At 38.9% G+C, this 24,881-nt stretch overlaps 1 protein-coding gene across 9 annotated transcripts in view; it reads right to left on the reverse strand.

Annotated features, from left to right (window-relative positions):
* The window catches only part of svilb (supervillin b), a 61,572-nt gene that overhangs the window by 8,710 nt on the left and 27,981 nt on the right, over positions 1 to 24,881 (reverse strand). For 7 of the 9 annotated variants that reach the window (XM_028473442.1, XM_028473436.1, XM_028473441.1 and 4 more), the window contains 23 exons: positions 24,543 to 24,608; positions 22,625 to 22,806; positions 22,149 to 22,546; positions 20,223 to 20,721; positions 19,164 to 19,296; positions 16,879 to 16,935; positions 15,770 to 15,847; positions 14,214 to 14,358; positions 13,903 to 13,998; positions 13,259 to 13,339; positions 12,928 to 13,105; positions 12,066 to 12,238; positions 11,593 to 11,748; positions 9,660 to 9,796; positions 8,215 to 8,362; positions 7,981 to 8,126; positions 7,108 to 7,283; positions 5,010 to 5,160; positions 4,651 to 4,930; positions 3,813 to 3,964; positions 986 to 1,091; positions 531 to 738; positions 307 to 440 (listed from right to left, as the gene is read on the reverse strand). In XM_028473442.1, coding sequence (XP_028329243.1) covers positions 307 to 440; positions 531 to 738; positions 986 to 1,091; positions 3,813 to 3,964; positions 4,651 to 4,930; positions 5,010 to 5,160; positions 7,108 to 7,283; positions 7,981 to 8,126; positions 8,215 to 8,362; positions 9,660 to 9,796; positions 11,593 to 11,748; positions 12,066 to 12,238; positions 12,928 to 13,105; positions 13,259 to 13,339; positions 13,903 to 13,998; positions 14,214 to 14,358; positions 15,770 to 15,847; positions 16,879 to 16,935; positions 19,164 to 19,296; positions 20,223 to 20,721; positions 22,149 to 22,546; positions 22,625 to 22,806; positions 24,543 to 24,608 — 3,880 coding nt within the window. The remainder of the gene's footprint in view (positions 1 to 306; positions 441 to 530; positions 739 to 985; positions 1,092 to 3,812; positions 3,965 to 4,650; positions 4,931 to 5,009; positions 5,161 to 7,107; positions 7,284 to 7,980; positions 8,127 to 8,214; positions 8,363 to 9,659; positions 9,797 to 11,592; positions 11,749 to 12,065; positions 12,239 to 12,927; positions 13,106 to 13,258; positions 13,340 to 13,902; positions 13,999 to 14,213; positions 14,359 to 15,769; positions 15,848 to 16,878; positions 16,936 to 19,163; positions 19,297 to 20,222; positions 20,722 to 22,148; positions 22,547 to 22,624; positions 22,807 to 24,542; positions 24,609 to 24,881) is intronic. The other 2 variants (XM_028473439.1, XM_028473440.1) reach the window with 2 other exon arrangements.

The following is a 24,881-nucleotide window of genomic DNA, read 5'->3' on the forward strand; positions in this document are numbered from 1 at the left end:
GGACATAGATCAGTACGTTGTTTTATTAATAAAAGAGTTTTGCCATGCAACAAAATCACCTCAGAGAAAGGTTTCAAAGACATTTTGTCCTGGGCTATGGAAACGACAGTTAGAAGTCATATTTTAACGCTCTTGCCAGAAACACAGCACCGTCTTAATCTGCGCTCTTACTTTGAAAAAGGAAACTTTTTCTTCTCACATTTCATTTTTTATTTCATTTTTAGAAACCGATATTGAAAATCGATCATGCAACAAGTTTTTTGCGCAGCTACAATTTTAAACATTATTTATGTGTATATGGCGTACCCTGCAGCATGCAGTCATAGGCCTTTCTGTCTTTCCTTCCCAAAGCCTCCCAGAAACCCTGAGGCTCCATTCCCTCATCACACTCATGGATGGTGACTTTGCTGCTGCTGTGGAGCCCTGCTTCCAGAGGACACCTGAAAACAGGCATAAGCCGAGTTAGCACAGCGCTAAGAATCTGTCATAAAAACCCTCATTAAGCTTTATTTGATGATATCAAATCTCACTGCTCTTTGATCTTGAGTGCTGCCGTGTTCCCCACGCTGCGAGTGTGCAGCTGTGTTTTACAGCCGTGCCACAGGTAGATGATGGCCTTGTTGATGTTCAGGAGGATCATGGAGGCCCTGGAGCGCAGGCAGCTGCAGTGACACGCCACCTCCAGTAGGTGACCCTCCACTGGGACCTCACCTCTCACACAGTACAGACGCCATTCGTCTGGTGGAGGAGAAGAACAACACCAGAACATCCAGATGAGCAAGAGGAAATGTCTTTTCTATCATCATCTAAATCCAGTTATCCTGCTCAGAGTCAATGGGTTTGTATTTCATTCTTTTTTGTCTATAGATTTACGATAAAACTAATGCAAGAGTTGTGAGATGACACCTTTGAAAGCATAAGCCAGAAACTCTTGTGTTTGAATGTGTTCATGTTCACAAATAACGACACAAGTTCAAGAATTTACTCTGAGTGTTGTCCTCCTCCTCTTCCCTTTTCCCAGCGTGGACGACCATGCCACCGTTGAAGCACTGCAGGAAACATGGCGGCTCCTTTCCTTGCTGCACCTGGACCTGCAAATTGTGTAGGATAATCAATCTTAGCATAAAAAAAAAATGGACACTGTTAGCAAACAACAGTCTGCCCACCCGGATGGTGTTTTCATTGTGGCTGGAGACTTTAATCATATTAACTTAAGAACTGTGCTCCCTATGTTTCACCAGCATGTTACATGTGCAACGAGAGGTCATAACATGCTGGATAAGGTTTTTAGCAACATCAAGGAAGCATATAAAGTCTTCCCCTCCACCAGACCTCATATACAAAGAACAATGCCTGAGATGAGACTCACAGATTTGGTCTGAAAATGAACATCCCACAGCTCCAAGAATGCTTCAGCTCTACTAATTGGGACATCTTTACGCAGGAGGATTTAACAGACTATACATCCACTGTTCTGTTTTACATTAAATGTGTATGGACAGTGTCACAGTATAGAAGAAGGTCAGACCTTTTCAGAATAAAAAACAGTGGATGAACAGTGAGGTTAAACAGCTGCTTTCAGGTCTTGAAATATGGAACTATACAGCTCAGCCATGAGATCCAACCTGAAAAAGGGCATTAAGCAGGTGAAAGCAGCATATGCAAGAAAGACGGAGGGGCACATCACAGAGGGGAACCCCCGACGTGTATGGCAGGGCATCCGTGATCTTGCTAACATGAACAGCTCCAATGCTACTACCACCAGCACAAACCTAGCAGAGGACCTAAATCAGTTCTTGACTAGGTCTGAAGTAAGTGAGGAGGGGGATGCCCCTATGAAGCTGCTACCTACTGACAACCTGGCCCTCACTGTGAGCATGGAGGAGGTCAGGAGGGTAATCCGGAGTGTGAACCCGTCGAATGTTGCTGGTCCTGATGGTATCCAGGGTAGAGTACTGAGGGGCTGTGTGCAGATCAGCTGGTAGAGGTTTTTAGTATCGTTTTTAACCTCTCACTGGGAGCCTGCACAGTTCGCAGCTGCCTAAAGTCTGCCACAACCGTACCTATCCCCGAGAAACAGTCGGTCAGCAGTCTGAATGATTACAGACATGTGGCTCTCACTTCAACCGTGATGAAGCGCTTTGAAAGATTGGCGCTGAGGCACATCAACTCTTCACTGCCTCCCAGCCTTGATCGGCACCAATTTGCATACAGAGCCAACAGGTCCACAGGTGATGCCATCAACACAGCCCTCCACAAGGTGTGTAAACATCTGGAAACATCTGGCAGTTATGCAAGGATCTTATTTGTGGACTTCAGTTCTGCCTTTAATACACTCATCCAAAGAAGACTGACGTCCAAACTGCACAGCATGGGTACCAGCGAGCACACCTGCAGATGGATCAGAGACTGTCAGCAGTCAGTGAGGCTGGGCCCCCATCACTCCTCAGTCCTGACAGTGGGCATGGGGGGCCCTCAGGGCTGTGTGCGTAGTCCCATGCTGTACACACATGACTGTGCACCAATCCAGCACAGCAACACCTTGGTCAAGTTTGCTGATAACACTACTGTGGTGGGGTTGATCCATAACAACAATGAGACGGCCTACAGGGAGGAGGTCTTGAACCTCACTACTTGGTGCTCCTCAACAACCTGGCACTCAAATGCACTGCTGTCCTTCTACAGATGTTCTGTAGAGAGCATCCTCTCCTATAGCATCCTGGTGTGGTATAAGAGCAGCTCTCATGCTGACTAGAAGGCTCTGGAAAGAGTTAGGAAGTCAGCTCAGGGCATCATAGGAGCACAGCTGCCCTCTCTGTCGCACATTTACACCAGCAGATGCCAGAGCAGGGCCAGAAGCATCACCTCTGACACTTCACATCCAGGACACAGCCTGTTCTCTTTGATACTCTCAGGAAAGACGTACAGATCCATCTAGGCCTGCACCACCACATTCACCAACACGTTTCATCCCAGTGCAATGCGGTTACTGAACACATAAGATTTGTTTATTTATCGTCTTAGTGGCTCCTCCTGTAAATACACTTATCTATCTTTATTTTTGTTTTCTCTGTATTTTGAACCGCAAAAGTTGTCTTTTTAAATTCGTTGAACTTGCTTCTTTTTGCGGCCAAAAATCAGTAAATTCCCTCGGAAATCATCTTTGAATTTGTAATAAATATTTCTGTATATTTATTGGTTTGTTTGCAAGAAAATGTATGATTAAAAAAAAAAAAAAAAAATGCAAATAAGAAAAAATACATTTCTAATTCTGATACTAAAATTTAATGTGCAGAGATTACTTGAGTATTTGTGGATATTACTGTTGCACATCCAGTAATATACAGTGGGGAAGGTACATATTTGATGCACTGCTGATTTTGCAAGTTTTCCCCCTTCCAAAGACTGAAGAGGTCTGTAATTTCAATTGGAAAAATTTTAAGTTTTTTAAGTTTTAGTGATTTTTGTTTTTTAGATTCTATCTCTCACAGTTGAAAATTAAAATTACAGACCACTGTATATATAAAAGCCTACTTGATAAATTTTAAATAATTCTCCATAGCAGAGATTTTTATATAATATAAATCATTTGTGTTGGGAAACCTTCAGTCTAAATAACACAGTAATCCCATAGTAGATAACTGGTCCTTTGTTTATATTTCTATACGCGAATGATTGGATTTGGACTTGGATTAATTTATTTATTTCAAACATTGTAAACACAATATAAAGCAATTGTTGCTCACTAAAAAAAAGAGAGAGCTCCACAATGTTTGAGTAGTTTGAATGTTTGAAGGTATTGTCATTGCTACCTGTGCTCCTCGCTCCTCGTCCAGTTCCACAGTCATTAACGCTGATGTTCCTTTTTCACTGATGGTGGAATGCCGGCCCTGCCAGAAGAAATAGCAGCACTTTTCCTTCCCCGGCCCACTGCTCCTCACCTCTGGGTTCTGTCTACGGCCAACTAAGACACACAAACAATAGATCAGAAACTGCATAAATCAGTTCCTGGATATGGGGCGCTGATTGTTAAGTTGCGCATGCTAAAATAAACTTTTCGCAGCATTTAGCAACAAACCACATTTAAAAAACGTATGTGATTTTTTTTTGTTTTATGTTACTTTTGATCAGATTTACAGCAACATGTGTTTGAACATTTAAGATTTAGATCTAAATTTAACATTTTGATTTAGATTTGACATTTAGATTTAACTTTTAGATTTAGATTTAACATTTAGATTTAGATTTAACATTTAGATTTAGATTTAACATTTAGATTTAGATTTAACATTTAGATTTAGATTTAACATTTAGATTTAGATTTAACATTTAGATTTAGATTTAACATTGACGTTATATTTTTACGAGAAAAGTAAATATCACATATTTCACAAATATTGCTGTAAATCTGGTCAAAAGTAGCATAAAAAATTCTCATGCATTTTTTAAATGTGGTTTGATGCTTAATGTTGCAAAAAGTTGCTGTTTAATTTAGCATGCACAACTATACAATCAGCGCCCCATATCTGGACACAGATTTTTCTAAATTGTTCAAAAACTTTGACCAAAAAAGACAAAAATCAGTGTGTGAGACTATATTTATTTATATATATGTGTAACGTTGTTCTTGCCTCTTCCACAGACACTAACCTGAAGTGCTGACAACGTACTTCCACTTAACAACGTAAGCGTCGCCTTCGTGGAACTGGCCGATGCTCTGGCGAGGCAAACGGCTGTAGTCAAACTCCAGGATGTGCCAGACGTCCACGGACACTGTGCTGATCTCCTGAGTTCTCATGTGGTCTTCAGTCTCCACTGGGCCGTGGCCACGCCCCACGTTCACCCCATCCAAAATGGTAGAAATGGGTGACTGAAGCATGGGCAGCATTAGGGTGGCGTCGTATGGCCGACATTCACGTCCCGGAGCCTCCTGGGGGAAAGGCCAGATTTATGACCCTCGATGGAAATGACCAAAAGAATAATAGATCTATATTGTAAAGATGCTCCACCTTTGGCTCAGGTGAAACAAGCTCGCTGCTTTGCTTTGGTGTTGGAGACTTTGCTTCCGTCCAGTCCAGGAACTTCTCCTTGAATAAAATGGTCTCGTTGTGCTCCGTCAGCCTCCCAAAAATGGCCCAGTCAGGGCGGCCCTGGCCCTTCCTGTGGAGATAATCACACCAATATTTCAAGATTTAACAGGAGTAATCAAAGGTAGCAAACACTTTTGTATTTATAAAGTTAACGGAGGAAAAAAGTTGAACTATTATGTGATCAGACCCTGTTAACCACCAGACGCACTAAAGGCCAATGAATTCTAGTGTTGACTAGGGTGACCAAACGTCCGGTTTTACCTGGATATGTCCTCTTTTCACGTCTTGTTCGAACCGTCTGGCCAGATTTTGCAAACTCATCAAAATGTCGGGGTTTCCCAGGGACCCTGAACGCATTTAGGGGAACACTAATATTTGATCTATTGGAGAAATTCCAGCAGTTTGTGAAAGCTAAGGAGTTGCCCTTTAGAGCTAACACCATGTCATTATATCATTAACCTTACTCACACATGACAGAATCATTCATTAAAGATGGTGCTTCGTTTTGACAAAATAGTCACACGAAAAAAAGGGAGAAGAGACTAAAGTCCAAGACGGACTGAAAGAGACCAAATACTGGTGGATTTAATTAAAAGATATGAGATGATAAAACCTCCATGGAAGATCAAAGAACGTATCTGAAAATGAAGGAGCCACTGGGAGAAACTTAGAATAGACAGAATAAAGCTCGGAGTCAGCATGGGACCATGTGATGCAAACTTTCACTGTTATTTCTAGAAGTGTATATTTCACATGTTCTTTTCATTTTTAACAGATGTTTCTTATTGTTTCAATGATTGAGAGATGTTAAGAAGGTATACGTTAGGTTTTTCAAGGACAGATTGTTATAATGCATAATAAAGGTGATTGAATTCAGTCATTTTTACTTCCAGTAAGTCTTTGTTATCAAGAGAGAAATCCATTTTTCAACCCCATGGACAATAACAACTTACTCGTATTTATCTACGGTACTATATTGTGTTTTGCCGTTACATGGTAGATTCAAGAAAACGTTGAGTATGCCGAGGACAGCCCAAGTGTCCTCTTTTTCAGAAATCAAAATATGGTCACCCTAGTGTTGACAGTTTGCATTCATTCTCTTTGCTGTTTTATACTGAATTGATCTCATACACTGTCACATGAAAATCAGTGGAGACCAGGTATCATTACTTGGTGCAATGCTTGTTTGACATTGATACAAGAAAAAAATTGTCTGACAGTAAACCATTTTGTGGGGCAAAAAAGCTTGGGGACCGCTGCCTCACACCGAATGCGTCTTCTGCGGCACCGGACGCCTCTGCCGCAGCAAATGTTCCGCAGGTTTTGCAGGATCAAAAAATGTCCGCATTCGCTTCATATGCGTGTTTGAAGCAAAGCCCCGCCCACCAGCGACACATCCAACTCGGTGAGTTTCACCGCCTGCTGAAGCAAGGCGCTGCGCTCCTTTTTCCCCTCTCATAAACATAAACCACCAGTGAAAAAAGCCGGTGTGATTAGCGGCTAATGTTATCCTAGCTCAGTGCCGACTTTCAAAGATGAAAACTACAGAGACAACTTTTACCTGCTACTACCACCTCCTCGCTGATTCTCCTCCATGCCCAATCCTTCCTAGTCCTGGTTATAAAGGCCGTGTCATACAGCTCCAGGTGGTCACACACAGCTTCTACTCCATGGTTGAATGGGTGAACAGACCGGTGTCCGTGTTGACGGCTTGACGTCATCGTTAATAAAGACTCTGATTGGCATTCGTCATGCGAAACAGTCACAGGAGTTCAGTATTTTCAACTCCTGCGAATATGATGAAAAATCGGGAGTGCGCTCGCATGGCCAATGCTCTTGACGTGCGGATCAGACCGCACTGCCACACAAGAAAGATTTTGCCTCTGGGCCGCGTCTATCCATTGACTTTGTAAGTAATCTGGATGCACAAACATTTTGTGACGCATCCGGTGTGAATGCAGCATACAACGACTAAAAACAAACAAACAAAGATTAAGACAAATGTGTGTAAACCCACCTAGGTATGAGTGTGTTACAGCCTCCAGGATCCAGTGGGTTGATGTCACAGCAGGTGTAGTCAAATGTCCCGTTCCATAAGTGTTTGGCCAGCTGAAAGGCCACCTTCCTCTGGGCCAGAGTCACTTCTTTACCGTGCCACACATACACCTCACTCCCAAAGTCAAACACCAACACCTGCAATGACAGCAACACAGAAAATCTTTCCAATTCAATCTTTTCAAAAGCTTGTCTATATGTACTCCAAGTGTCCTGCACTTTTTCAGCAGCAGCAGCAACACACAGATGGACGTAGGAGGTGCTCATCCCTGACACCTGCTGTTGCTAGGCAACATATCAAAACCAGCTTGAAGCTCAGTGAACTGTTTGAGAAGAAGCTCAAATATATTTCAGGGATTCATACAGCTTAGTATTGATGGTGAGGTACAGTGCATTTCATATAGGTTCTAACATTTAGTTTGCATGATTCATGACTAGCATTTGATTATTAATCACCATAGAAAGAAAACTACACTAATTAGTTACAAATTAGTTAATCATCCATTGAAGTTCAAAACCCACAAAGTAGCAGAAAAAAGATCTTAATTTTAAGATTCTAAACTACATTTGCAAAGAAAAGAGAAAAAAAAACAAAACGAAGATGAAAAAATGTACACTGTTTTAATGTGTATATTTTAGAAACACAATAATATATTATGATTCTTTACAACCTGCATTTTTTTTAAATAAAAACTTTGTGGGAAGATGATTTACATAAATCTTATCCTTCGCATTTCCTTCCCAGCTAAAACACACCTTTCATAGTGAACCTATACATTCTCTATATCTATATCAATGGATAAACATCCTGAGGACATATTTCTGTTCTCCTCACCTCCTTCGATGTCAGCATTGAGCTGTGAGGAACCTTTCCCCACTCATCATCGTCAGGAACCAGTTTATCATCCAAAAGTCTGAAAATACAGTTGGTTTCCACAATGGCGGTTTCAAACTGCTCGTCGTCCTCCGGTGGACCGGCCGCTATGACAGGACAACACAACTTAAGTTACAGGATGTATGCTACAGAAACACTGCCTGTTGTGGTTGAACTTGAGCGCTCATGTCTTACGTTGGTAGGTCATCTGTCCTCCAAGAATCGACCAGAACTGCTGAGCATCTGCTCCCTGTGCGTTGACGCCTTCCTCGATAGTCTGTAACTGACTGGCTCTGCAGCCCATGTCCCTGTTAGTCTGTATGTAGGAGGCCAAATCCATCGCCTGAAAAACAAGCCAAAATAACACGACATGATTAAACCCGGGGTGTCAAACTCATTTTAGTTCAAGGGCCAAATACAGAGCAGTTTGATCTCAAGTGGGCCACAGATTTTATGTGGGAAAACGAGTAATTTCAACATTATTGTGCCCTAGTTTACACATGTACGTATACATTAAATATGTAAGAAAACAACAATATCCAAGGAACAAGTGTCATACATCAGATCTTCCTTTTAAATTTCTTAGATTTTGTGAGCAATTTCTATTTAATTAAGGGAATTATTATGTCATCATTTGAGGAAAATTGAAAGATTTTGTCCGACAGAACGAATCGGAAAAGTCCAAAAAAAAAGGCACTTAAGCTCTGGACCCCGACTCGGGAACTCGGGCAGGATCCAAGCACTCCGAGTTGGTCGGAGTGACGTTTTAGCAAAATTGCGGCGCCCACTGTTAGCGAAACTTTCTCCTCAATTTTTCTCTGTAGCGGTATTTCCATCCCTACTCTGTTCATTTGAACGCCGCTCTGCGTAAAGTTCAATGTACTCTCTACAGTCTATGGTTCAATGAAGCATGCAGGATTCACCCCGCTGGTGCGTTCAAGTCTTACTTAAAGTGTAGGACGTATCTCTTTCTCTTTCTCTCTTACCCAAGAAGCTATTATATTTTTCCCCAGTAGGCATTTTTACTCCTCAAAAAATATAAAAAAAACATCAGCTGACTGTGGCCAGCCATGTTTTCTGAGCTTACTGAATAAAACGCATTTAACTCGGAGGTCGAAATTGACGACCCGGATCTTTCCGGGTTACGAGTGCAATCGAATGCAGCATAAGCACCGGGAAAACTGGGAGCCCCTGCAAATATTGTTGAGTTTCATTTACACAGTGATTTGTGGTTTTTTTTGTTCATGTGACTCATCTTTTAATGAGGAATATCAAAGACATGAGTCATTTCCTTCATGAAAACCCTCAAAAGTAAACTACTGACTGAAATAATTAAAATGCAATGGATCCAAAAGATGAAAGAAGAATTCAGTAAAATTATTCTTTTTGCTTCTTGTTTGCATGAAATATTTTACAAAATGATGAAATCGACTGGTGACAAAATGACACCCTCTCATAAAGTGTGTATATCGGCCTTTCTTTAATGAAATTAAAGTGGCTGAAAGTATCAGTTAAAAATCAGAGTTGGCGTGCAGAGAATAAAAATAAGAAGCTGAATCATCAGTGAGTCGTGTTTGCTCAAACACTAACGGTACATCTTTGACTTTAACTCAGAGTCCAGATCAATTATGAAAGCTCACCTTGGCTTTTTCGATCACATTGGAGAACTCTCCCACCCACACAAAGCAGTGCTCTGGAGTGACTAATAAGAAGCAATCCCCACTGTTCAGAGAGGACACTCTTGGCTCCACTAATCTGGTTTGGACGTGACGACGACCTGCAGAGAAAAAGAAGTTATTCTTTTATCCGTATCCACGGTTGCATAATTTCCTTGTCATTATTTGGCAATAAAATCTGTTAAATCTTCTGAGAAAAAAAAAGTGGCACTCGTCTCATCCTCCATTTGCTCCAGGACTAGAAAAAGGACGAATGGCGTCACATTATATATACACATATACTGTATCTTGTATTATGTATTTAATGCACTTAGTTACACAAAATCACTGTTATTAAAAGTACGAATTTTGCTCTTTTTGGACATTTAGGATTCAGCAAGTGGGAGTCTTTTTACAACATCCACTTGTTGCCTAGCAACATTTTCCCAATCCACAACAGTTCAGAATACAGATTTAGTCATCTACATTGTGTGCTCAGTCTTTCCATGTGCAAACACATTAGGTCATCTTTGATGGAAACCATCAAGCAGTCTCCCAGCGAGAAAAGTGATATTTAAAGCTCAACTACTTTATTAGTATTTTAGTATATTTTTTATTTTTTGATATTCTTCTTTTAACCAGATAAAATAAAGACCTGGGTAGTGTCCTTTAAATAATGTATATTATTATTATTGCAATGGTTTGATATTTTTGAGCCTCAGTACCTTCAACTTGTAAAGTCAGTTGTGTCAGCACAATTACAGTTAGCTTTATCATATTTTATGGTTAGTTTTGTTGAATTTGTAAATCTGCGTCCTTAGATTAAAGACCGGTACATTTTTAAGTAATTACTGTACTTCTTTAAATCCTGTTTTATGTGTTCAAGAAGTTCTCACACACTACTTCATTCATTGTTAAAAAGTAGCAATTAGTTTGCTAAATATGTAAGGGTTGGGGTCAATTCTAATTCTAATTATGCAATTGATAATTAAGGCATAATTGTGATTGTAATTTAAAAAAACATGTTGCTGTTGTAATCTTTTTAAATTAAATTGTAATTGAGTTTAGATAATTGACTTTGTAATTGTAAGTGCCATGAAAATTCTATAAAAATTGTCAATTATAATTTAACGCAAAACTGTTCTATGTACAGTTCTACACATACTGTATGGAGGTAACAATTATTAAAATGTGTTTCATATCAAGCTTTACCACATTTTACCATTAAAAAAATTGAAATCGAGGGGTACAGTGACGCAAAAAAGGCTCAGACGTCCACACCAAAAAGATTGAAACCTATTTTTTCACTGATTAGGAAGCAGAACAAGGAAACCAATAGATAGGAAAGATATTAAACGATAGATATTCATTTTTCGTGTATTTTACAGCTGATTTAGGACTTGTTAATGTAAGAAATTTCAGCTTCAGTTTTTGTGATTATTTGTAATTGAACTTTAGTAATTTAGAATGTAATTGTAAGTGACTTTCTGAGGATAAAAAAAATTGTCATTTAATTGTAATTGGAAAAAAATGCTGGTCACTGTTTTCGCAATTGAATTGTAATTGAAAACGTAATTGTAACTGAAAAAAGTAAATGACCTCATCCCTGGTAAACAGTGTGTTTATATTCAGTAGACTCAATATTTTACTCAGCATTATTAAAGCTGCTAATTGACAATTTTGCCAAAGAGAAGTCATATTGAAGAAGGCATTTTATTTGCAGGTGTTTCAGATCATGGTGAAGTAACCCTCAACACACCCCTATGCAACTACTGTGTTTCTATGTAAAGTTTGCTGCTGCTCAAGATAACACACGAATGAAAATGTTAACTGTGTATAGAAAATGGATGAAAAATTTGGAAAAAGGGAAGAGTTTTTGGCCACGTTGCAGCTGAGATGTGTCAAAGGGAGTCCTTACCTTTAATCTGCATCAGCATGAGGTTCTTGTACGGCACTGCGCTGTTGTTGGACATCTGCTCTGACATGTTGATGCTGCGGAGACTCACGCTGCTGAAGTTCTCCTTACTCGCCAAACCTGCCAGAGCAGCCTCGGAGTATTCTGAGGATTTATTCACTGAAATAAGAGGAAAAACCATCAACACTGCAAAAAAACACAGAGGCGAAGACACACTCAGCTGTTATTATCCGTACGGTTGCCGTATCACGTGATAGGTCAGTCATTTAGATCACGTGACTAAGACTAAACCTAACCGTAATCCTAACCCTAACCCTAAAAATTGTTGCTATATATGGTCATAACCTAACCCTAGACCTAACCCTAAGACGCTACGTACTGTACGTGTACTTCGGTAAACGTACCAATAGCACCGTAGGTTGTCCGTACGGCAACCGTACGAATAGACACTTTATTTAAAACACACACACACACACCCTTCTCGGCCTTTATTCTCTTGCTCTCCAGCTGTGCTACGTTGAGTCTTTGCTCTGTGTACTCCTGTCTAATGTCCTCTCTGCTTGCCAGTATCTTCAGGGGGTTTCTGGATGACTGAACGTTTCTGGATGGACGAACTGACCGCTTGTGCTGCACCATTGCTGAGGTCAACCTGGACAGAAGGAAAACATTTTGAAAAATAGGAGAAATGCATTTAAAGATATTGGTACTCGGGGTAGAAACCTGTTGGTACCTCGCGATACGATACGATATGCGATACAAAGCTCACGATAGCGATTGTCTCACAATATGACGATACTGCGATTATCGATATATTGGTCAGAAATCAATCTATGATAATCTATGACATAACAAGCAAAAAAATAAAGATTAAGAGAAAAAATACAATTTTTATTTATATCTCTGAAAGACAATAAATTTGAAAAAGTGTCCTATGAACATTGACACTATTTTAGTGCAACATTTCTGTAAATAAGTGTTAACATACCAATGTAAATGGATAAGTATCTCCAGTAGTGCTTTCTGTAAACAAAAAATAGGGTCTTTCTTACCAGTGACACCATTATAGTGCAATATTCCAGTGAACAATATATTGGTTCCTTAAACAAACAATGAAAACATTTCTGTGAAGACCTACCTGCACATTTTAGTGAAAAAGAAGAAAAGGTTTTGAAAAAAAATAAAATTTTAAAATTTTAAATAATTTTTTTTTTTTTTAATTGATACTTAGCGCGAGCATATCGATAATCGATTATGCAAAATAATGTCGCGATATATCGCCGTATCAAGATATCGTCACACTCCTAATTGGTACAAGGTTATATCTCACTGTTTTCTTACTTGGGACCTTGAGAACCGAAGATAGAGTCAAAATCCTCACTGATCTCGATCCTGGTAGGCATGCGTGGAAACTCAGCAATGTGCTTGTAGAACTTGGAGAAAATTTCGTCATCCAGCTTCATAACTTCTTTCACTGCTTTCTCGGTTACGGTTATCGTGGTTTCCTGCAAACCTGCAACTGGAGGCGCAAAGCAAAGATCGGAACATTAATTTAAAAAAGCAAAACGTTTTTTGAGTTTTACTGACATATCTAAATTTGTAATTTACAAATCAACACTACCCAATAATATTTATCTGGTGGTGATGAGGTAGTATGAATGAAACTACTTACCTTTGCTATTTAGACGTCCCAAAAAGCTTTCCAACTTTTCTAATTTCTTATCTGATTCCATGTCAGGCTTGGTTTCAATTTCTGCATATCAAATTAATACATAAAAAAAAAACCAATGTCATGGTTTCATATGATTTCATGCTTATCAGAACAGGAAAAAAGCACACTTTGTCTGTTTATTGTTCTCTCTCTGTTCCACTTCAGAAATACACACACGAGTATGAAGCTGTTACAGATAAGGGGGGGGGGATCTCAATATTTTTTCTCAAAATAGCAATGCCAGAAAGCTGATTCTGCGTCAAAATGCCAGACAGGCCCATTTATTAACAACTAGCTGCACAATATCAACACCACTTTTGCCACGTTCTCTTGTGAGGGACAGTAAGTGTGAGTGAGTTCCGTAGAATGGCTTGTCTCAGGGCAGGGCTTGTCATGCTATAGCACTAATGCCCCGCCCACTTTCCCCCACTGGCCTGCACACCTCCAAATAACTGAGCAGAGTTGTTGTGCTTTTTCTTGCTCACCTGTTCCTCTTTGAGAAACTCAGAAAATCTAAATAGCGCAATAAAAACTGGTAATGGAAACAACTGAATTTTGATTTTGGATTTATCACTAAACAGCTTTTAATATGTGGGGTTGCTCACCTTCCTGTGGTTTGCTGACAGCAGGTGCACTGCTCTTGATTTTGGTGGATACCGGTGACAGGATGGGGCTGATAACTGAGGAGGAGGCTGAAAGGCCTGTGAAGCCATGCAGAGACATTCAGATTTACCATCTACATTCATTAAAATGTTAAATATCAAGCAAGTGCAAGTGCAGTGTGTTCAACTTGACTGCATTTGTAAAATGAACAAGAGCAGCTTTATGTTGCAAGGAATTTCAATCCCTGCTATGAAATGAATGCACCGTCTGCATAAGGATACACTACCACATGGTACTTCTGTTATATGCTGACCTTTTTTGACCATTCGTGCAGCCACTGTGTATTGTGTGGAATCATTCGCTGCTCCTTTGCCTTTTGCCTTCCATGCATCCTCTCGGGTGCAAATCATCTGTTTCCTCTCCTCAACTGTCATCTGAGCCTCCTCCTCTTCCATCGTCTGCACAAACAAGACAAAAATGATATATGATATTCAGACATTTGAGTAAATAATTTTTAATATAAATGCATTTCCATCCACACACGACTAAAGGTCACACCTTGAACAAGAACAAACAAGAGCATTAAGGGGGCATGAACTTCCACCAAACACCAGATACCCTTTTTTTCCAGATATTGGCAGTTTTCTGGATCAATGATCCTGATCATGGTACCGTGATCATTCACGCTTTAAAGGCTTTGAAGACATTTCTATCCCCATTAATAGCAACATTGCTGAAAATTTGCGATGAATGCGCAATCCGGGTCTGATTGGATGAAACTCTGTAATTAAGGAAGTAACCTGACATGCTGTGTTACAAATACAGAGTAGCCAGTATCAGTGCACAAAGCAGCAATAAGCGCCAGCTCAGATATTTTTATAATGCATTTCATTGATCAGAAAGTGAAAGTATAGAATACAGTTGTTTGAGATTGTGTTTGCTGTTTTCGTTTGAAAAATAATATTGTTTAAGCTCTGTGAGCTTCCTGCCTCTTCCTGTACTGTATACCTATTTCTGTGATATTATGTATTGGTTTTTTTAATTGTGCAAAATAGATGAAATAAAAATTAAAAAGAAATAAAATTGAAAAAATTAAAAAGTAAATAAAAAAATGTGAAATAAAATTAATTTAAAAAAGGAAAATCAAGAAAATTTAAAACAAAATTATTATTTAAATTATTTGTTTTAAATAAGATTTAGAAAAATAACAATTTTTGTAAATTTAAACAATACAAAAATGAATTAAACAAAATATCTAAAAAAAAAATGTAAATAAAATGTATTTAAAAAAAAAAAATAGTATTTAAAAAAATAATTTAATTAAAAAAATATAATAGTAAAAACATTTTATTAAAAAAAATGATTTAATCAGTTTTTTTTTATTGTCTATCACTAGACGTTTTAGGAGACCCCATTTCATTTCCAGGCGACCTCACATTGCAACACGACCCCGAGGTTGAAAGACCTTGATGTAAAGTCTATCTTTGTTTAAAATCTTGTCAAAATACATCAAGTACTTTTCATGTAACTCTGCTTACAGACAAACAAACAAATAATTAAATAAATGCTAGTATTGAGCCACGACTGCTTCCTAACAGGGTAACCCCTCATTGTAGAGCATTAGTAGTGCTTTGCCTTTGTCTCATAGTGTATCAAACTGATGTAAAAAGCTTAGATTCATCCGAGCATGTCTAATGAATAGTCCCTTTATCCCACGATGGCTTTTCTTTGAGTTGTACTCAAGTTGTCTTAACACCAACATACAAGCACATATAAACCCTCTCCCTACGAGTAGCTGCAAACCAGGCCTGACAAGATAAGCGTCCTCTACATGCTGCTCATTCAAGCAAACTAAGTGCTTGTCCTTACCTGACTATGATGCTCAATATACTGACACTTTTGGCCGAGGGAGATAGAAGGAGAGAAAGTGGAGGAGAAGACAGGTTCCTGAGGATGCAGAGTGAGGATGGAACAGTGAATGAAAAGAGGGAATAGAAGACAGAAAAGGAGCACGCAAGAAGTAGACATGAGACTGAATCAAGGATAGGAAAACCAACCTGAAGCCACAAAAGATAATGCACACAAAAATGTCATCATGAGGTATGACTTTATAATTCTGACACAAAAAAAACTGATGGGGTATTTTTCAATGTTTAAAACCAGAGATGAAATTATAGGATTACAAGTACTCGCATTACTGTAATTGAGTTGCTTTTATGGGGACTTTATGGGGAATTTTTTAAGTACATTTTAAAAGAGGCAAATTATAATTCTTTTGTTTTAAAATGATTAACAGACATTGTGAAACTACAAAAAATTAAATAACCAGACAACAATCAAATGCATCACATCATAGCCGACCAACCAGATTAAACGTTATAAACGATGCCAAAACAGCATTGAATGCTGGTTATTTTCTCACTTTTAGAGTTCATAAATGTATTTATTTTTATTTTGAATTCAATTCAATGGTGTAATTTTATTTTAAAAAGAATTATACATTTTGACAAACGTTTTATTTTAAACTGTATGAAATGGAAACATGGCAAGATTTATTACCAAAAATAACGGTGGGAGGCTGAAAGTAACTTTTACTTTGAGTACTATTTAATTGAGCTATTTTTTACTTGTACTTGAATATTTTATGTATGACGTACTTGATTTGTTCACATTTTCAATCAAGTAACAGTACTTCTACTTGAGTAGAATATATCAGTACTCTTTATATCTCTGCTTAAAACAAACAATAATAAATTTATCAAAAACCTTAAACTCTGATGAAAACCTACATGCAATACTTTTTATAGATGACATATTAACAAAACACATGCAAAAAAACAACAATTATAAAACATGAATAAATGCAATGGTCTATGTTGCTCCAGTGACTAACCCCTTCAAGGAAAACCAGGAATTCATCAAATTACCTCAAACCCAACCAAACAATAGCCAGATTAAATATAGATAAGAGCTCTTACCCATAACTGCTCAGAGACGGACACAGCGGAAGGTTCTCGCTCGCCCACCCCGTCCTCCTGAGGGGTTAAACACAAGAGGAAACACTCGGTCAGAGGGAGAGAGGGAGGGGGGAGCGGCCATTGTTGCTAATGGGTTTATGGGCAAGACTCATGCCTGAGGGAATAACATCGAGTGAGTTTCACCCCCTAGAATACTAATGTCAGACTGATGAGGTGTACAAAGGAAACCATTTTAAAGAAAAGTCCCTCAAATCATGTAGTTAAGAACTCTTTATTGTTAATGGAGACGTGTTTTTATCCTCAGCTTCAAATCAATTTCAGCATAAGTTACACTTTTTTTTACCCTATTACATAAATGTAATTTTTTTCCGATCACGAACTCTTGAATTCTACATTTGGATGGTCATACACGGCATTGTATTTACAGTTTAACTTTGTAATGTATGCTGGTACTTTGGTCCAATGGGTTCAAACAGAAGCTGAACAAAAGGGAATGAAATGAAAGGAGCTCCAAATTAAAAGGGAAGGGAACAAGAGCTGGCAGTGGCACGGTAACCAAGTGAAATGTGGCACTTCTGTTCTGTTCGAGATGAATAGTGGAACATGTTTGAGGAATACAGAATACAAAACAAAGGTCTGTCTGCAGAATCGAATGTCCGAGCTGGTCTACAGAGGGTAAACACTGAGATTAGACAGAAGAAAATGGTTTTCTATGCTCTTAAACTGTGGTTATGAGTCACAATTGTGTTTCCTTGGTTGCAGGTGAGTTGCTGCATTACAATTATTGTGTCCATCCATCATTTTGTAATTCAATGTGTCATTTATCACCTCCTGTCTGTCTGGTTTCTTTGTTCTATCTGAGGTTTGTCTACAGGATGTTTTTTGTACTAGGTTTTGTCTTTCTGATTCTTTTAATGTTGAGGGTTGTATTTTTTTCCCCAAACATTGGCACTAAAAATAGACACAAAAAGAACACATTTTGAGCTCCACTTGCTAAAATTAGCTTCACACACGAGCGTATTTATATTTCACAAATGAAGATCAAATAATGAGGAGAATTGGAAAAAATTGTTGGTACTTTGCCTTGTATTGTGAGGACATAAAAGCCAAACATATTTATGAGCTGTTCAAAGTATTGTCTTATTTTGTTGACAGGAAACATCTGTATTTAGAAAATGTTAGTCTACTCATTGCACAATAATATTCCTTCATTAATTTTGACCAGTTGATTAACAGTTCAATTGGTATGTTGGTAAAGTGGCAGACAAAATATGACAGCTTATCAGCTGCTCCCTGTGAAACAACAGGATATGAATCTTATTGTTTGCACTGACTGAAAAGCTTGTTTCTCAAAATAGTCCAATTTTGTGACTTCTGACACATTTATTGGTTTTCTCTAACGCAGGAAATGGATGGGATTACTAGAATACCAGTGTTCGTGCTTTATGTTTTGTGCTTTGTTCAGGGTTTGTGTTTCCTTTGGGGTTTACGATTCATTTGTGGTTCATTAATGGTTCGTTTGTGGTTCATTAATGGTTCGTTTGTGGTTCATTAATGGTTCGTTTGTGGTTCTCGGTTTGTTTCTGCTTCTTTCAGGGTTTGTGCTTTTTTCCTGCTTCGTTCACCCTCTGTTGTTCGTTCGGGGTTTGTGGTTCGCGTTTTGTTTGTGGTTCATGATTTGTTTGTGGTTCATGATTTGTTTGTGCTTCGTTCAGGTTTTGTGCTTTTATATGCTTCGTTCATGCTTTGTGGTTCTTGGTTCATTTCAGGTTGATGGTTCATTTGTGCTTTGCTCAGCGTTTGTGGTTTGTTTGGGGTTCCCGATTTGTTTGTGGTTTGTTTGTGGTTCTCGGTTCGTTTCTGCATCGTTCAGGGTTTGTGCTTTTTTCCTGCTTCATTCACCCTTTGTTGTTCATTCAGGGTTTGTGGTTCGTTTGTGGTTCGTGGTTCATGATTCGTTTGTGCTTTGTTCAGGGTTTTTCGTGCTTCATTCATACTTGGTGTTTCATGGTTTGCGCTTTGTTCGGGTTTTGTGGCTTTGTTTGTGGTTGGTGGTTATGTGCTTCTTTCAGGGTTTGTGCTTTTTCATGCTTCGTTCATGCTGTTTTGGTTCGCGATTTGTTTGTGCTTCTTGGTTTGTTTCTGCTTCATTCAGGGTTTGTGCTTTTTTCTTGCTTCGTTCACCCTTTGTTGTTCATTTGGGGATTTGTGGTTTGGCATTTTTAGGGGTGTGTTTCAGCTATGCATCCTCACTTGCAGGTTCATAAGAGTAACTCTTAACTCACCTTCTTTTGAGAGGTCGGTTCTGTCTCCAAAAGCTGAACCGGCTGCTCAGTGGACGCCACTTTAACCACTTCTTGTTTTTTGTTGATTCTATTCTTCCAGTCCTCTTCACCACTTTTCTTTAGCAGTGCCACTCTGACAAAGAATCAAAAATGTCTTAATAGAAATAAACCTGCATTGCATGTCTAGTAAAATAATTCAAATATGTCTTTTATATCATTGTTTTTGTCTTTGCTTCCCTGATTAAAATAAAATATAAAACAATCATGGACTCAGAAGCAAATGCAGATTTTTTAAACCAGTTAAAGACTTTTAATGCTATTATTTTATTGAAGCATTTATTGGAACAAACCAAGCTGGTTAGGCCTTGATAAAATAAGAATTATTCAAGTATACACTCAGAATAAGCTTTTTTTCACCGTCAACTCATAAAAGGAGGAGCATTAAAAGAATGCGGTGAGGTAATTTGTGTTAATATCTGCTTTTTGAGCAGAAATTAGGTCATTAGGAAGAACCTGTTTAATCTCACAGGAGACCATATGGTCTGAAGAATTGAGATTCTAAAAATGAATCTCATCAGCAGAATCACACTAAGAGTAAGACTAAAAAAAAATCTCCATAAAAACGCAATACAAAACAGTCAGTACTGTTTGTGTCTATCAAACATGGCAAAAAAAAAAAAAAAAGATTTGAGGTGTTACACAGAAAATGTAGTTTTTCAGATTTGCTGTACTCATCCTAAACTAAAATTATTTAATTAGAACAAGGCTCGACAATGCAAGAAAGCATTATGCTTACATGTTCTTTATTTAAAGGAATCTGATATTTAACATCCTAGCATCTTATTTTCAGATACAATTATAATGTATGTATGGCAGGTCTCCTTGGCCATAAAACTGCAAAACCAACCAAACAAATACCAATATTTATTGAAAATCGGGCTGTGATTTGTAAATTTAGCAACTTTCTATTCCAGGCTTCTGTGCACTTGCTGAGTAACACTGTTTCCAATCTCTAGAAAACATGAGGGCTGTAAAACCATTTTCTAATAAATCAATTACCTCTCCCTGATGGACATCTGTTTGCTTGACATGCCGTCAGGAAGTTGGGCCCCAGACTCAGTCGGGGACAACAAATCTCCAGAAAAGACACTGTGCCTGCTGACGTCCTCGCTCGGGTCCAGAGGCAGGGACTTGGATTTGACCAGTGATTGAGGGAAGCCCTGAGGTTTTGGTGGTGGCTGTGGGGGCACCTGGAGTTTGGGTTGCTGCTGAGGGGCGGCCAGCAAGTAAGGCTTGGGGAGTGTCTGGACAAATCCCTGAGGTTTGGGCTGGACCTGAGGAGTGAGGGTGAAGGGTTTGGGATAGGTGGGTGGGGGCTGGGTGTATGACGGAGGCTTTGGTTGTGTGGGCGGCGGCTGTGTGAAGGATTTAGGGAGAGTCTGAGGAGGCTGTGTGGCAGTGGGCTGATGCTGATGCTGGTTGCTGGACACGTGAGATGCAGTCCTGGATGATACTTTGGTTATCAGCGGCTTCAGTGATGAGCTGTGATTCAGCAGCTCTGAAAACAAAAGCACCACTTTAACCATCAAATGCAACTTTACTATATAACAAAAATATTATTTCATTACAAAGAAAATTTGCATTTACATTATTTTTCTTCTCTCCTGAGCACACTTACATCAAGCATTCAATTTTCACATGTGAAAGACATTGGTCAGACATTGACAGTGTCTAGTAATTGATTTATTTTTTCTAAATGATTAAAATTCTATTTTTGTAATTTTTTAGATTATTATTCTATTTCGAATTAAAACACCACACACACAATCTCAAACAACTGTATTCTATGCTTTTCCGTCCTCAAATATAAATCTAGTTAAGAAAAATTCAGTGTAAAAATTCAATAATTAAATGGCTAATTAAATAATATAAATAACAATTATAATTTTGTAATCATTATTTTTTCAAATTAAAAACACCACACGCAACTTCAACTTTAATCAAAGCTTCCTCTCATTCAAATATTAATCTAGTTAAAGAAAAAAGTATATAGACATTATAAAAATATCTCATCACCTTACATTATATCATAAATGTGATCAAAAAGTAATTAAACTCTGGGGTCACCAAAAATTTGTGATATCAAAATGGGGTGACGACCCAAAAAAAGGTTTGGAACCACTGGTCTATGAAATGGCTTTGACTCTCCACACCAGCCAATATGACTAATATGGGTTAAGTCATGCAAATAAATAAATAATTTAACCATCTGCTCACATACAAAAAACTGTTATTCAACCATTTAATGTAATTGATATGTAGTAAACCAGCTCAGTAGGCTGTACAGTAACACAAAGATGTACCCATGCAAAACTAAATAAGACTACAGCCTGAAGACAAGGCGTTCTTTGTGTCCTTCCTGTCCTCTACCTGCTTAATGTAAGTACTGCACAATTGTCCTGCACTCTGTCAATGAGGTCTTTCATCTCTCCATGGACTGTTTGTGTGCGTGCATGGGAAAAAATGACCCCTGGACCCTCAACGCATTAGAACATAAAAACAGGTCAAGCCTATTTTACTGTGGCAGCCCACAGGGGTAGTAATACACCGCCCATTGATAGACTGGGAATGTGAGCATGCATCTAGTTTAGTGTAAAAAAATTAAAAAAAAATGTTTAGTGTGAGTAAAATGCTTCTTTCTGTTAGACAAAGGCAAACCACGAGGTAAATTCATGGTAAGATATGCAAATCAGATGCAGCCACAGACACTCTCTCTTACTCACACACACACACACATGCATGTACACACACTAGCACACACTCACAAATCTAGAGTGGGTGCAGCCAGCAGAACACAATCATGTGTAGGAGCACATGGGCACAAAACCAGCCCTTTATTCCAGATTTTATCTCTCATTTCTTTGTTCCCATGATCCTCTCCTTCATCCTTCTCATTTGTTTCTCCTCTCCTTGACCCGTTCCTACCTGTCTGGTTCTGGTCACTGCTTCTGTCCTGCTCCTGGGTCAACGCTCCTGTACTCTCTCTTAAGTAGCCTCCTCTCCCTCTTCTTCCTCCTTCCCTGTCTGTAGCTCTCCAGCTGGGGACCGGTTCTGACCCCCTCCCCACAGAGGACTGGTCTGAGTGCTGAGGCTGGGGATGCTGCTGCCGGTTGTCTCCCACCCTGTCAGGAGAGAGTGGCTTCCCCTGAACGATGCTGCTCTGGCTGTTCTCTCTGGCTCCTCCCTGATGTCGCCCCACAACTTCCCCCTCCTCCTCCTCCTCCTCCTCCTGCAGCTCTCTCCTGCTCTCCTCCACAGTCTCCCTCTGCTTCCTGAGCCCAGCAGAGGAGGAGGAGGAGGTGGGGGCACCCACTCTCTCCAGGCTGTCAAAAAGCAGAGGGGAGGAGTTGAGCTCAGGCTTGGGGCGGCCAGGGTCCCCACTCTGAGTTATGGAGAAATACCTTAGCGCCATCTCCTGTTGAACAGGACTGTGTGTGGTGGCAGTGGATGTCCCTGGATGGTGGGGGCTGTCATCACTGGTGTGTGGCAGTGTAATGATGGACGCTTGGGTGGGAACAGCTGCCACACAGCGAACCAAGGAAGCAGGAAGGGGCTCCAGCTTGACCTCCCCTCCATTTCTTAGCTAAAAAAAAATAGCACAAATTTAAATCAGATGGAGAAGGAAAAATGACAATACAAGAGTTATGGGATGAATGATGGATAGAGATGTAGACATAGAAAATACAAAGGGAACTAAATCACTAAAGAGTGTTAAATTGACTTTTTTTTTTTTTTTTTTTAAATCTAATAACCAGAAGGTGTGGGTTCAAATCCAGGGTATGCATAGCCCCACAAAGATTAACATATCATTGTGCTTCAAAATCAGTCGCGTTCCCTCAAAATGATACAAGAAGTAGTGACTCTAAATCAATTTTAGGTGTTCAAGTAGAAAAAAAACTACCCGTAAATCCTTAAACCATAGGAATTCTGTTCACTTCAGGTTTATAAAATATAGCACTAAGGCATGCAACCAGCAACAAACAGCATTTAATGAACATTTGTGAAAAATGAACTAACTCAATGTGTTCCAGTGTAAACATCACAGGCTGATATAGAAAACATCCTGTTGAGAAAGTTGTTTTTAAAAAGAAGTGCTCTGTAGCTTATATGGAACTCGATCAAAAATAGTAGATCATTTTATTTATTGAACTTTTGTTTTGTTTGTTCCTCATTCATTTGTTTTATTTTTTTCATTTGAGTTGTCCATAATATATATTCACTGTTTTGTATTTTACTGTTCTTTTCTCTGTTCTCTGTGTTGTGTTTGTGTGGCATGGTTTGGAAATGGTGGATATACAGTATGTGTCTTCGACTTCAAAAATCTATAAATGAAGTCTGGAAAAAAAGCTGCAAGTCATGTCAAATCATAAAGCGGGGTCAGATAAGACTGAGGCACACGCGGCACAGAAATGACCAACTTTCTGCAGGGTCAGTTGCATCAGACCTCGAGACTTTGTGGCCCTTTGATTTAGCTGAGGGACCGTAAGAAAACCTTAATGGCCAACTTAGCATTCAATACTCACATGACCAAATGCAATGCGTGAAACACTGCTAAACCACATGGAAAGCCATTCTAACTAAGCCTGTAAGACACAAATTATATCTCCCCATGCAGTTTAAAGAGTTCATTTATATCAAGGGTCACATGTCCAATAACTTTTGAAAAATAGTACATGTGTCGATGTGCCGATATACACTGTTCAAGGCTTTTATTTCCATCTGGGATAATGAGGGAATATAAAATAAAAGATCAATAAATAATGAGTTGTAGGCATCAGTAATCTAAAAAGACTACACATTTTTCCATGTAAGGACCTGCAGCAAAATCTGCAAAAGGAAAAACTCAAATATTCTTATATTCTTGAGCATTAGGTTTAAGATAAGGCAATAATCAAGGTGCGGCAAAAATGTACTTACTCTTGATACAGAAAAAGAAACTATCTGCATACTCTCCACAACACAAAGCTTCTTTAGCTATTTATTCAGGTCAGTAGGAATCCTGAATAAACCTAAAAAACACAGTTCTTCATCTCTTGTATGCCATGCTTGTAGTGCAACAAACAAGCATGTCTCAGAAGCAGCAGTCACTAGAAAAGAGCCAAAGAAAACACACACGACACCCTGAACTTTCAGTTTTCATGCTGCAACACAAAGCATACTCCTGATGCTAGTACGTAACGCCACAGTGCTGACTTTTAAATATCAAGCCCCACATTCAAAGCATCGCCTTATCACAAACAGCCACCTGCAGGACTAATCAGACCAATCAATAGGGAAATCTATAAGGCGCTATCAAAAGGCAGGCTGGGTTCTTCTTACATGTTCTCCCTGATTGGCGTCTAAGTCACCGTTACACACCGCAGAGGATAACGGTGGCTCGCCTTCCTGTGTGGACACCAGTTATTAAATATGAGAAGTGAATACACTTTATTCTGAGGGTGTATGAATTCATTTCAATGACTTATGATGAGCTTCTAACACACGTAATCAGGGTTGGAGTTATTTACATTTTTCAATTACAAATATGTCTTCAATTATGTTCATTTAGAACTCAATATTACAAGTGATTACAATGATCTACATTTTTTCAAAATTATAATTAAAATTACAATTATAATTTTCTCCATGAAATTAATTTACAATTATGTTCTCAATTAC

This window comes from Gouania willdenowi, chromosome 17 (genome assembly GCF_900634775.1).
Source record: "Gouania willdenowi chromosome 17, fGouWil2.1, whole genome shotgun sequence".
Lineage (NCBI taxonomy): Eukaryota > Metazoa > Chordata > Actinopteri > Blenniiformes > Gobiesocidae > Gouania > Gouania willdenowi.